This window comes from Gasterosteus aculeatus, chromosome 11 (genome assembly GCF_964276395.1).
Source record: "Gasterosteus aculeatus chromosome 11, fGasAcu3.hap1.1, whole genome shotgun sequence".
NCBI classification, from domain to species: Eukaryota; Metazoa; Chordata; class Actinopteri; order Perciformes; family Gasterosteidae; genus Gasterosteus; species Gasterosteus aculeatus.
In genome coordinates this window covers 6945983-6957421 of record NC_135699.1, presented here as the reverse complement: position 1 = coordinate 6957421, position 11439 = coordinate 6945983, and the positions used below count along the sequence as shown (strand labels likewise).

Here is an 11439-nt window from a genome sequence, read left to right as displayed (position 1 = left end):
TCACGTTCCCCCGCGGTAATGAGCCTTAACCCAGTGAGGTGAACAGCCAGCAGAACACCTCCAGCTCCAGGTGAAGGAAAAGGTGTTTATATCATTTCTAGATAGGATTGACTCATGGAAAGTTGTACAAAAAAGGTGTTTATTCATCATTTCAAAACAGGTCCAATGAGCCGAGCATGAAACAGAACATTAACTTGGTGCAGAGAAAGCCACTGAACCAGCCATCCTTTAAAGTATATTTACAGGCATAGAGATGAACTGTTAGCATGACATCCATCCTCGTACATCATGTTCAAAGCCCCGGGCTGCAACGAGCAACATGCAACGCAGTCTTAACCCGTCCCTCGAGGCAGACGGGTCGCAGGCTGTGAATGATTTACTGGAAAGCACAAAAACAAGGCAACAGGTTGTCCGGCAAATTGCTGTTAAAAAAAAAAAAAAGAAAAAAAAAGGCAACTAGGCTGGAAAGCTGAATACAGGGAGAGAAAAAACTATTAACAGATGTATAGATTGTTTTGTACAATATATATTGTTTCTTTCTGCACAGATGTGCATGAGAGAAACTTAATAGGACTGTTTAGAAGGGTTATTTTATTCAAACTGGGTTGGACAGTCTACGGTTCAGTTCATTTTTTGGTTAATATAAACAGTGGCTGTTAACACTCTTATTCAAAATGGAGTCACAATCAAACTATTCAATAATAGAACAAGCCCATCCGTATCAGTTTGTTTTTCCCCCGGAGAAGCAAGGACGGCCTGTCTTTTTGTAGGGAGAATTGGAGTTAAAAATAACCAGCCGGCGCCTGGACGGTGGTCCGCTCACTGCTCCTGCGTTCCCCAAGAGATGTAGTCGGGCCGCGTGGCCGCGCTGTACTCGTCGATCAGCTGCTGGACCACTTCGCGAGAGTTGTCCAGCTCGTCAAAGTTGTCCTTGAATATGTCCTCTTTGCGGAACTGCTCCAGGAAGGCTTCCCGCTTGCGCAGCTTGTCGTACTGCCGGCACGTCCGCTCGAACAGCTGTGGGCCGGCAGAGAAGAAAGTACCGGTTAATGCTCAGCTTCTTAGTCCGGTTTATTTTAAACACTTTGGTTTTAAACTTTTATGTCACCAGAAAGGAAAACTAATTATATGGCTTCCTTAGATGACCGCATGTTCTCTTGCCTAAATGTAGACATTATACGAGTCGTGTCATGACACCATCAGGTTGCATTTCCCCCCCTCAACCTCACAGCTCTGTTTTAAAACCACTAAAAAGGGGAGGAGGAGGAGAAGGAGAAAGAGAAGAATTTGACAGGATGACATCCAAAAACCAGATTATCTGTGGAATTCCCCCTCAAATTTGAAGATGCACATCCTGGAGTATTGGCAGAGAGCAAACACAGGTCTCACACACACGCAGAGAGGAGCGCTTACCGAGGAGATGCTGGTGTGGTTGGCCATCATCAGGCCGCTGACTCGGTGGGCTGACGGCAGGTACGGGGACTTCCTGGACAAAGCCACCTGGATGCTGGCGGGTCCCCAGGGGATGAAGCTGGCGAGTTTACGCTCCCGGATCCTTTGGAGGCTTTTGTGCACCTACAGCGGAGCACAAATCCAGTCACTGGAGCTGCCGAGCAACCCTCGCCCCGATGCAGCTGGGAACCCGGACGGGCGGCGTACCTGCGTGGGGTCGACCTCTCCCTGGATGATGTTGAGGATGGCGATGTAGCAGTGGCTGGGCTGCCTCTCCCGTCCGGTGGACACCATCACGTTCTTGGGCTGCAGAAGCCTCCTCATCACGTCCAGCACCGTGGTTTTCCGCACACTAGCCACCTGGGAACGCGTCGCGGGGAAGGGGGTTTAAGTCTGAATATTAACTGGGACGTGCAGGCATCACGTTCCACTCCACTCACCGACTGGTCAGTAGTTAGAGGTGTGTAGCCGGTCATCAGGAAGTGGAGGCGGGGCGTGGGGATGAGCGACGCGATCAGGCCAATGAGGTCGTTGTTCATGTAGCCCGGGTAGCGCAGCGTGGTCGTGCTGGCCGACATGATGGTGGAAACCTGCATGTGTGTGTGTGTGTGGGGGGGATTAAGCTCAGTTGAGACACAAAAAAAGGTTTCAATCCACTACAGTCTGGTGCGAGCTCACGCTGACGTGAGAAGCAGTTTGTTTCATTCACTTTGATCACTCTCTGTGTCGCTCAGCTCTGATCCGTGCGACTCGTTTCGAGAGAAAGCTGAAATCCGGTCCGACGTGCAACCGGCTCGCCGAACCGGTTTATGAACATCGGCAATTTCCCAAAGTGAGCGCCGTGCGTCACGCACCGTTTGCCTTTGTCTAAATATGGTCTGGCAAGCTGGAAGAACGACGGGAGGAGGAGGAGGAAGAAGAAGAGGGAGAGGTGGCAACACTCACCAGCTGATTGATCTGGGAGAACGAGGGGTTCTGGATATGCAGCCTGTCGGTGGCGATGCGATTTAGAGCCGTGTTATCTAACACCACCTGATGTGCAACACACACACACACGACAATTCTTAGACACATGAAGGAGATTAAAGAAAAGAGATTCCCTTCAGCCAAAAGAACTGATGTCAAAGAACGAGCAGGAACGTATCCGTGTGAGAGTAGCACAGGGAGCTGTTGTGAGCAGAACTCAATAGAACACACCCTGTACAGTTGCAAGAGGGGGGCAGATTCTCTCCGGCTAACTTAATCAACAGGAGGGTCTTTCCAATGGCCAGGGAGGAAGTAGACTGCTAGAGCCTCTCAGACTAACGCAATTACCAACGCAAGACTGAGTTTGGTTGGTTTCACTGCCGACACGCGGCACTTTTCTTCTCTGTCAGCTACACGATTGCCGTGAGGGGCGGGTGGGGGAGTGGGGTGCTGAAGTGCTGAAGACATTTAGACGTCTTATGGACCGATTCCCGTTTTGATGCTGAATTTAATAAATCGTACTTATCTTTTCTGACACGGTCGCGTGACCGTGGAAATATGTGTTTTTGATCAAATTGTGAACCCTGCCCATGTGCAGCTCAAGGGCCCCCCCCTATCTGTTTAGGGGTGGGTGGGTTGATCATAATTAGGGGAGGTCATTTAAGTGAATTGAAGTCTGATTTACTCGGCGCTGATGAGGTGGCACTCGGTTTAGAAACATTAGTCCGGCCACTTATTCAGTTAAAATCTTTTCCTGTTTTCAGCTCATTGAAACCTTTTTTTCGTGTTAAACGAGGGCTTGTATACTAATGTGCTTTAAAGGCCACGGGAGCGATGTGAGCTCACCACGCAGTCCGCATTCTGGGTGAGCCTCTTCAGCGTCAGCAGCGAGTTGTACGGCTGAACGACCACGTCGCTCATCTCGTCCTGGTTGGGGAACACAGAGTACGTCTGCACCAGCTTCTTTGGGTACCTGCGGACCCAAATGTGCATCATTCACACGTGCACACACACACACACAAACAACCACACACACACACACACACACACACACACAAACAACCACACACACACACACACAGAATGTGTTTTCCAACGAGTTGCGTTTGTGCTCACTGACCTGTCGTTGAGTTTCTCCAGCAGGTAGGATCCAAGCCCCGAGCCCGTCCCCCCGGCGATGGAATGACACAGGACGAAACCCTGCAAAGACAAAGGCGGTTATGTCCCCGGGCAACGGCATGCGCCACGTGTGTGTGTGTGTGTGTGAAGCCTACTGTAAACTCTGCTGATGCCGACAACCCAAAGTGTGTGGGCGAGCAAAAGGCCTCTCATCCTTGGCAGTTATATAAATGGGATGCCCCCCCCCCCCCTCCGACACAACCCTGTAATACCTGCCTTCTACCCTCGCCCGGCTATTATCACCAGACGTTGTACACGCCACACCCTGCCAACATACACTTGCAGCTCGGCTCACCTCCTTATCCGATGCACACACACACTCGCTAAATAATAATGTGGGCTCATAATGGGAAGGACTTTCAGAAATTGCAGACCTTGAGAGGAAATGTGAGTGTTTTTACTTTTATAGGGTAGGCTGGCGGCTGAACGGAGATCACCAAAAAAATAGGAAAAAGGGCCCAGAATAATAGTGAGGCGTGGCTGCTATTTTCAAGATGTCGGGGCACAGGCCCCATTTGAACAAAGTTCAGACCACTTAGATTTCTCTTGTTTCCCCACAACTAAAAATGCAAGACGTGCATCTGTAAACTCGAGGCTTCCCTGATATTATTCAGACGGTGGATTAATGACTCCGTGGGCGTTCTGGCTAATGACACAGGGACCAAAAGCGTCTCGTGCTGCTGTGTGGGAGTGGTGGGTTTATTACACGCTCTTATATATTATCCGTTATTCGGACCAAAATCTCTGCTCTTTCCACAGCTTCAATCTGAAAAGGAGCTCATCCCAAATACAAACCGATCGCTTTTGGTATTTCCTTGAATGTTTAGGGGCCCTGTTTGGCGTGTAATTGGTATGCAGCACTCCTGCATACACACGCAACCACATCACATTACTTTAAAGTAGGTTTTATGAATTCGGCCCCGAGGGACGGTCGGTGCGTGAAGAGCGGCAGACTTGCCTCCAGACTGTCACTGCCGTCCGCCTCCCGGTCAATGATGTCGAAGATGTCCTCTTGGATTTTTTTACCCTAAAAAAGATAAGAACAGATTACTTGATGCATTAGTTTTTTTTTTCTTCAAATTTACAAAAAGGAAACGCGTCACTCTCGGGTCGTCACCTGGGAATATCCACTCGCCCAGTTGTTCCCGGCGCCCCCGCCGTGCTCCGACAGGTAGATATTCTCCGGGTTGTAAAGGTTGGCGTACGGAGAGTTGAGGATGGAGTGGATCACCCTGGGCTCCAGATCCAGGAGCACCGCGCGGGGGATGTAGTGCTCATCGTCGGCCTGCGGGAGGTTCATTTTGAGGGAACAACCACACATAAGTCTCTTAATCTGCTGTGTGTGTGTCACACAAGCACCGCCACTTCACACCTGCAACCACCTCATCCTAGTGGCCCCCAAGGATGCTGCACAGAGGTCGGTGTTGGACCGGTACCGCGCAATCCTGCAGAACAGAAGCTCCTTGCGTCTGCACGAGTCTCTCACCTGATAGAAGAACACGTCCTTCCTGTCGGTGCCCTCGGTGGCGAACTCCTCAACGATCCCCTCCGGGCTGATGCCGTGCTCCGCACACAGCTGCTTCCAGAACTCGAAACCGACTGCGCATAAAACGGGGAGGAGGGAGGGAGAGAAGCAGGTTAGAGAAAGGTGAAGAAACAGAAGTTTACACGTCAAAGCAGCTCGGTTAGCGTGGACTGCACTGCGTCACTTGTGTAGAGATCCCACTTAAAGCACAAGTGGTCCTTTCTGTGTTTAAGAGGCGTGTGTGTTTGCATCCGTGGGATCGGGCGTGTTTTGATATTAGCTAGAATCGATGCGTGCACTTTAGCTGACGTTAGCCGCCGCCCGAGCTAGCGTTAGCGTTAGCTCACTTAGATGGACACCCGAGTGTAACGCTGCGAGCCGTGCACGTGAGCAGAGGGGGAGAGATTTAGCATTCACGTCGCCGTGCGCGTACTTTGATTCCCGCACTGTCCGAGCTGGAGCGTTATGATTTCCCGCGGCATTTTCGGTATTCCGGCGCCGCCTGTTTAGCTATCTCGCTAGCCGGTTTGTTTTGCTAGCTGAACAGACGAAGAAGAAGGAGGAGGGTGGACGGCCGCTGCTTAGACTGCCCGGACCCCAGCCCGCTCCTTCCCGCTCGCTGCTGGTGTGACGCGCGCAGCGGACTTCTTCTACGGCGTAGAGGCGATTTAATAAGCGGCGTCAGAGGTGACTGTCGCCGCCTGCCGCGTCGGAGTTCGTCGAGGGTGAACTTATCAGCGCCATTCAAACATGAGTTCATGGCAGAAAATCGGGGTCCAGAGTGCGAGGTTTTTATAGATCAACTTTAAATGAAAGCAACGAAGGAAATATTCTAATTAAACCTTTATTGTGTAAGACACGGAAGTGTCAGGTTTTCTACCTTGACGTTCCATTGATTGGTGCAGCGGTCTTTCATTGCCCTCCGGTGGTCATGTTGTGTAACTACATGGCAAACGGGAGTTGACAGTTTGTGAGTTCAATGAATGGTCTATATTTTCAAGCCTAAACCGCTTATAGTAGCGTACAACATATTCCGAATTTCCATATACAATATATTTCATATAAAACATTAATTAACGTTTTCATTGAAGATATTTGTGTGACTAGTCTATGTTGCCTTTCGTGGTCACATCTTGACGGACGTGTTTATGACTGATATTTCAGTTATTTGGAACATATATAATGTAGTCACTCTTATTGCACAAACAACGACATATTTAATAGAACAACGGAGTTTTTAACAACCCATTTTTATTTGATTTGTACACAACCATCCAACATTATAAAAGGACTAACAAATCTACAAAACTAAAAAGGGATGAATTACTATTTTAACCTCCATCCATCCATCCATCCATTTTCAACCGCTTATCCGGGGTCGGGTCGCGGGGGCAACAGCTCCAGCAGGGGACCCCAAACTTCCCTTTCCCGGGCCACATCTACCAACTCTGACTGGGGGATCCCAAGGCGTTCCCTCCTGTCAGGCGTGATTGACAATCCCTGCAGGCAAAGGCGACCTGATCAGCGTGAGGGCTTTGAGGGAGGTGCTCAGGCTGTACCCGGAGTACGGCGGCCGGTTCAGCTCCGACATCCATCACAACCTCACCTACAACCTGAGAGAGGACACTGGATCCGACGTACGGCACTTGTTGTTACATATAAAGAGTGGCGGATATGGCAGAGAAAGACTCAGTGTCCCAGTGTTTCATTTCTGTGCTCCTGCTCATTAAAAGCAACATGAATATTTTGCCACCAAATCTAGAATGAGCGTGTAATACCTTGTTAAATTTTGGCTTGAATATCTGTAGGGAGTATCAAAGTTTCCATGGTCTTCCCGGCTCCCTCAGGTATGTGTGCCTTACTGAGGTAATTACTTCAGCCTTCATCTCCTTGTTACATCTGGCGATTAGTTACAGATACATACAAACAATCTGTGTTTACATCATACAGATCTACACCACGTGGAGCAAACGTCCTTAACGGAACAGAACTGTTGTGGTGAATGTGCGAACACTTGGCACATCAACTGCCTGAATTTATATGTATACAGTAGCTGAGATAAAGATGGTTTTGCACTGCCTATGGGCTAATTACCAATTAGCATATTAAACCGAAGCTGAAATGAAGTGTACAACGTCTGAAAAAGGATTCTGCAAATGGAGTCTAAAATGATCCCGTGTGATACAGTAGTAATAAATACAACAACACTTTGAATGAATACGAGGGAAAGAAGGCTTTGCTACATTTGTCAATTGCAGTTTGCGTGCACACAATTCATTCCTCACTGCATTACCTTCAAAAGAGACAAACTGACATGCTGACAAAACAATTGAAAGGACAACAATTTATGACAATGCCGGGCTGGAGCTTGTTGGTGGTATATTTTTCATCTTTCATCAGGAGAAGGCTGCTTTTACACTTTGATTTCGTACATGAAATGAGAGTGCTACTATATCGTATGTGCAATCTCTAATGTGCACTACGGTCCATCGATGGGTGCATCGTATAAAGCAAATCCTGACCACCAACGATCCATTGTCTCCTCAGGTTCGCGCTTCGATGGACCCTAAACCACCGTACATCGTTGAGGCCGATGAACATGCCCAAGGTGGCGAAGACACGAGACAGTCTCATCCGAGGAGGGGGCCTCTGTCGCAGGGAGCGGGCGGCCCTGTCAATCCGCCCTGCCTCAGCACCCTGTTAGGGGAGGAGCTCAACCACATCAGCGCACTGCGCATCTGTCGGGCACCTGTTCAGGGGGGCGGCGCAGGCCGGGGCCCCGCCCCTCAGCCGTTCACCAATCAGTCTCCGTTGCACAGTCTCACCGGCGACCCAGACCCGAACCGTCGGCCTGCCAATCTGCTGATGCCGTCCCAGTCTTGCGTTAGTCCGTTGGACCTCAGCCCCAGGTAACAGTTCCTCCTGCTTCACCCGATCACGATCCGGTAATCAGTTCGTAATTTCATGTCCCGCCGATTTGTGTCTCTGCCGCAGGGTCGTGGATGGAATTGAGGACAACGGTCACTCATTTCAATTTAATGTAGAGGACAGCGAGACAAAGGCCAACGTGACAGGTGAAGTCGCTCGGGCTGCACAGCGGGGGAAATTGGAAATAGCAACTGTTCTTTAACTCTGAATTATGTATGGTCGAATACATTTAGGAAAATGTCCGATTTGAACAGTTCTTGAGTCGTATATCTTTACATTCAAGGAGGAGCAGCTGTATTATAAAGTTGTTTCTCATCCCATTTCAGATCGGTTCCATGTGAGTGCAAACCTGCTTCTGGAGACAGAGGAAGTGAGACAGAACATCAGCAAACTGAACAAAGAGGTGCGCTGTATTAGAACCAACACATTAATATGAAAATGAAAACATGCAAATTGTATCAATGGATTAAGTTATGGTTTACAAAATGGTTTATAAAATATACTGTTTTTTTCATTCAGGATTTAAATTAAATGACAGATATGAACATCAACCAACTTTGATTTTTTTTTTGTCCCAGGTGAGCAACTTGAACCAAGAATTATCGAACCTGACCAAAGAGCTCCATGACATAATGCATTTCCTTCAGTCTCATACGGCACTGCTCCATAGCCCTCCCGTGTCCTCGCGCTCCTGTGGCATACAGATGGCCCCCAGTCCTAGTGTGACTGCTTCCAGCAAATGGCAGCCCCATGTCCCTTTAAATATTGCCACGGGTCTGCACCTCCATCATGGAGCAATTAGCCACCCTGCCAGAAATGTGTGGGGCTGCAGTGGGATGCCCGCCCAGGGCAGAAGTGCCGCCTTTCTGCACTCGTCAAGCCCCGCGTCACCCTGTTTGCACCTGTGCTGCTCTGAGAGAGATGCCGCCGCAGCCCACAGGTTCCAGAGCCAGTGCGGCCCCTTTCAAACCTCGAGAACGGCTTCAAACCCTCCCTACGTGACCCACTCGCACGCCCGGGCAGAAGAATCCCTCCTCGGCCTCGGCTCCGCGTTCAGCAGCGTGCCAGTGATTTGTCTGGCCCCACACGTACCGCACAGCGCCTCCGTCCCCACAATGAGCAACTCCCACCCTCCATGTTCTCCAGTTAATTCTGGCTACTCTCATCCACCACTGAGTGTTCAAACCCACTCTGATCCGACACACAACCAGACCAGCTCACAGACGCCTATCCATTCCTCCGTCACTTACTCTGGCCAGCCGCAGTATCACACTGCCTTCAGCCCCCTCGTGCCTTCGGCGCACCACACTTCAGCATGCATAGGACACAACCACAGCCAACAGGGCTCTATCAGTGCCCCCAGGCCAAATTACCCCGTAGGGTGCAGCGCTATCCACACACAGGACCTTGCCCTCTCGCTGCTGGGCCAGGTGACGGACAGGGACTGTAGAGCTTCACTGCATCGAGAGAGGGCAGAAATTCACGAGTCTGAAGATACTGGCAGTACTACTTCAACTGTGGAAGTTCAATCACCTCGCTCGGATGTGGAGGGAACGCGAAGCCCATAGTGATGACCTCAGTATCTTGTGATATTGTAAGCGTTAGACTGAGGAAGTTATGTTTAAGTTAAGTTAAACAAATTAGTGGATTACAATAAGATAAACATCCATTCAACAATGCACAGGGACACAGCCCTGGTTAAAACACACGTGATAAATGTTTAAAGGAGCTGATCTGGCGCACGGTATGAACGCGGAGACGAAGCTTCCCCGGAGAGAAAACCGCAGCGACCCCAATGCGCTCATCACAGCAACTCCTAATTACAGGAAAATTCCGTTAAGCCTAATTTATGCTTCTGCGTTTTCAGAGAGACGCAGACCCCTCCTTGCGTGTCCCTTGCGTCGCTTTTCACACCTCCTTGCGTCCTTGCGTGTGTCGGGCCATTTTTCTAGGCTTGCGTCGTTCTTGACAGCGCACCAGGCAGCGATTGGTCCGCTAACTGCGTCCTTTGCTTTCATAGCCCGATACCGCCATTATTAAAACGAAGAATGTTTACGAGAGAACGGATCAGATTGAAGATCTTTTGTCGGGAAGAAATGCGTAAATATGACCGCTTCTACAAGCCGTCACTGGCGGGTTGGATTCACGGAGGGAGATCGCCGCAAACGCCGGTTTGCCGGTTCGAGAGGTGCGCAAAGTTGTGGAGGAAAATACGGGACAAATGTGTCCGCGATGAAAAGCTGATAAATGATACATAAATAAATAAGACGTGACTCTCTAGGTCGTCTTCAACAAAAACACGTCACTCCGCCTGTTGTTCTGGCGGTGAATTGTTCTGCAACACACGCAAGACTTTGGAACCATGAATTGAAACGAGTGCGTCGACGCAGACGCAGAAGCGAACTGGACAAGCCCCCCATTTGTCACGACCTGGCCCTTTGGGCCATGACAGGATTGGAGTTGCACTGTTTCAAGAGACAATGTTCTTTATTTAACATAATAAATAAAGATCGAAACGAAAAATCAACAAACATTACGGATGGGATGTGAACGTCAGTATTATCCGTAGTGTAGGACGTTCATGAGCTGCCAAACCACACCACATATATATAAAATATATATAAAACCACACAGAGTGGGTTTTGTTGTATTTTCTATTCCGTTGTCTTGGAGTCCACTCTATGACAACGGAATGGAATGGAATCTTCAAGGCCAAGTTCCAGAACAAATTAGATTCATCTGTTCATTGTGATTCTGACCACAGGACAGAGAAGATGCATATACTTTGGGAGAGAATTAATCAGCGACGTTTGTCCTTAACAAGACTTAATTAAGTAGCCTTTCGATGGATATATCACCATTCTTCAAAGACCACATGGAGTCGTTAACCGGCAAATAAACAAACAGCCTTTTTCAAGGCCATCCATCCATCTTCAACCGCTTATCCGGGGTCGGGTCGTGGGGGCAACAGCTCCAGCAGGGGACCCCAAACTTCCCTTTCCCGGGCCACATCTACCAGTTCTGACTGGGGGATCCCAAGGCGTTCCCAGGCCAGTGCAGAGATATAATCTCTCCACCTAGTCCTGGGTCTTCCCAGCACGAAGTCCTGGGTCTTCGCAGCACCTTCCACAGTATCTCTCGGGGGACCCGGGGCCTCTTCCCAGCTGGCCGTGCCTGAAACACCTCCCTAGGGAGGCGCCCAGGGGGCATCCTCACCAGATGCCCAAACCACCTCAAATGGCTCCTTTCGACGCAAAGGAGCAGCGGCTCTACTCCGAACTCCTCGCGAATGGCTGAACTTCTCACCCTATCCCTAAGGGAGACGCCAGCCACTCTCCTGAGGAAACCCATTTCGGCCGCTTGTACCCGTGACCTAGTTCTTACGGTCA

The 11439-nt window shown here is 49.6% G+C and overlaps 2 protein-coding genes across 2 annotated transcripts; one reads left to right on the top strand and one right to left on the bottom strand.

Moving 5' to 3' along the window:
- Positions 1–125: 125 nt before the first annotated feature.
- tubg1 (tubulin, gamma 1) lies at positions 126–5969 on the bottom strand. The gene is made up of 11 exons (XM_040191313.2): positions 5556–5969; positions 5084–5196; positions 4715–4882; positions 4556–4624; positions 3539–3618; positions 3265–3391; positions 2398–2484; positions 1893–2042; positions 1660–1812; positions 1414–1575; positions 126–1017 (listed from the first exon to the last, which is right to left on the bottom strand). The coding sequence occupies exons 1-11, from the start codon at positions 5602–5604 to the stop codon at positions 820–822; spliced, it is 1356 nt and encodes a 451-aa protein (XP_040047247.1). The 5' UTR covers positions 5605–5969; the 3' UTR covers positions 126–819.
- A 645-nt stretch (positions 5970–6614) lies between these two features.
- On the top strand, positions 6615–9763 carry LOC120827766 (uncharacterized). Its single transcript, XM_040190873.2, has 6 exons — positions 6615–6759; positions 6931–6969; positions 7670–8031; positions 8117–8196; positions 8377–8453; positions 8629–9763. The coding sequence occupies exons 3-6, from the start codon at positions 7682–7684 to the stop codon at positions 9616–9618; spliced, it is 1497 nt and encodes a 498-aa protein (XP_040046807.2). The 5' UTR covers positions 6615–6759; positions 6931–6969; positions 7670–7681; the 3' UTR covers positions 9619–9763.
- Positions 9764–11439: the final 1676 nt, after the last annotated feature.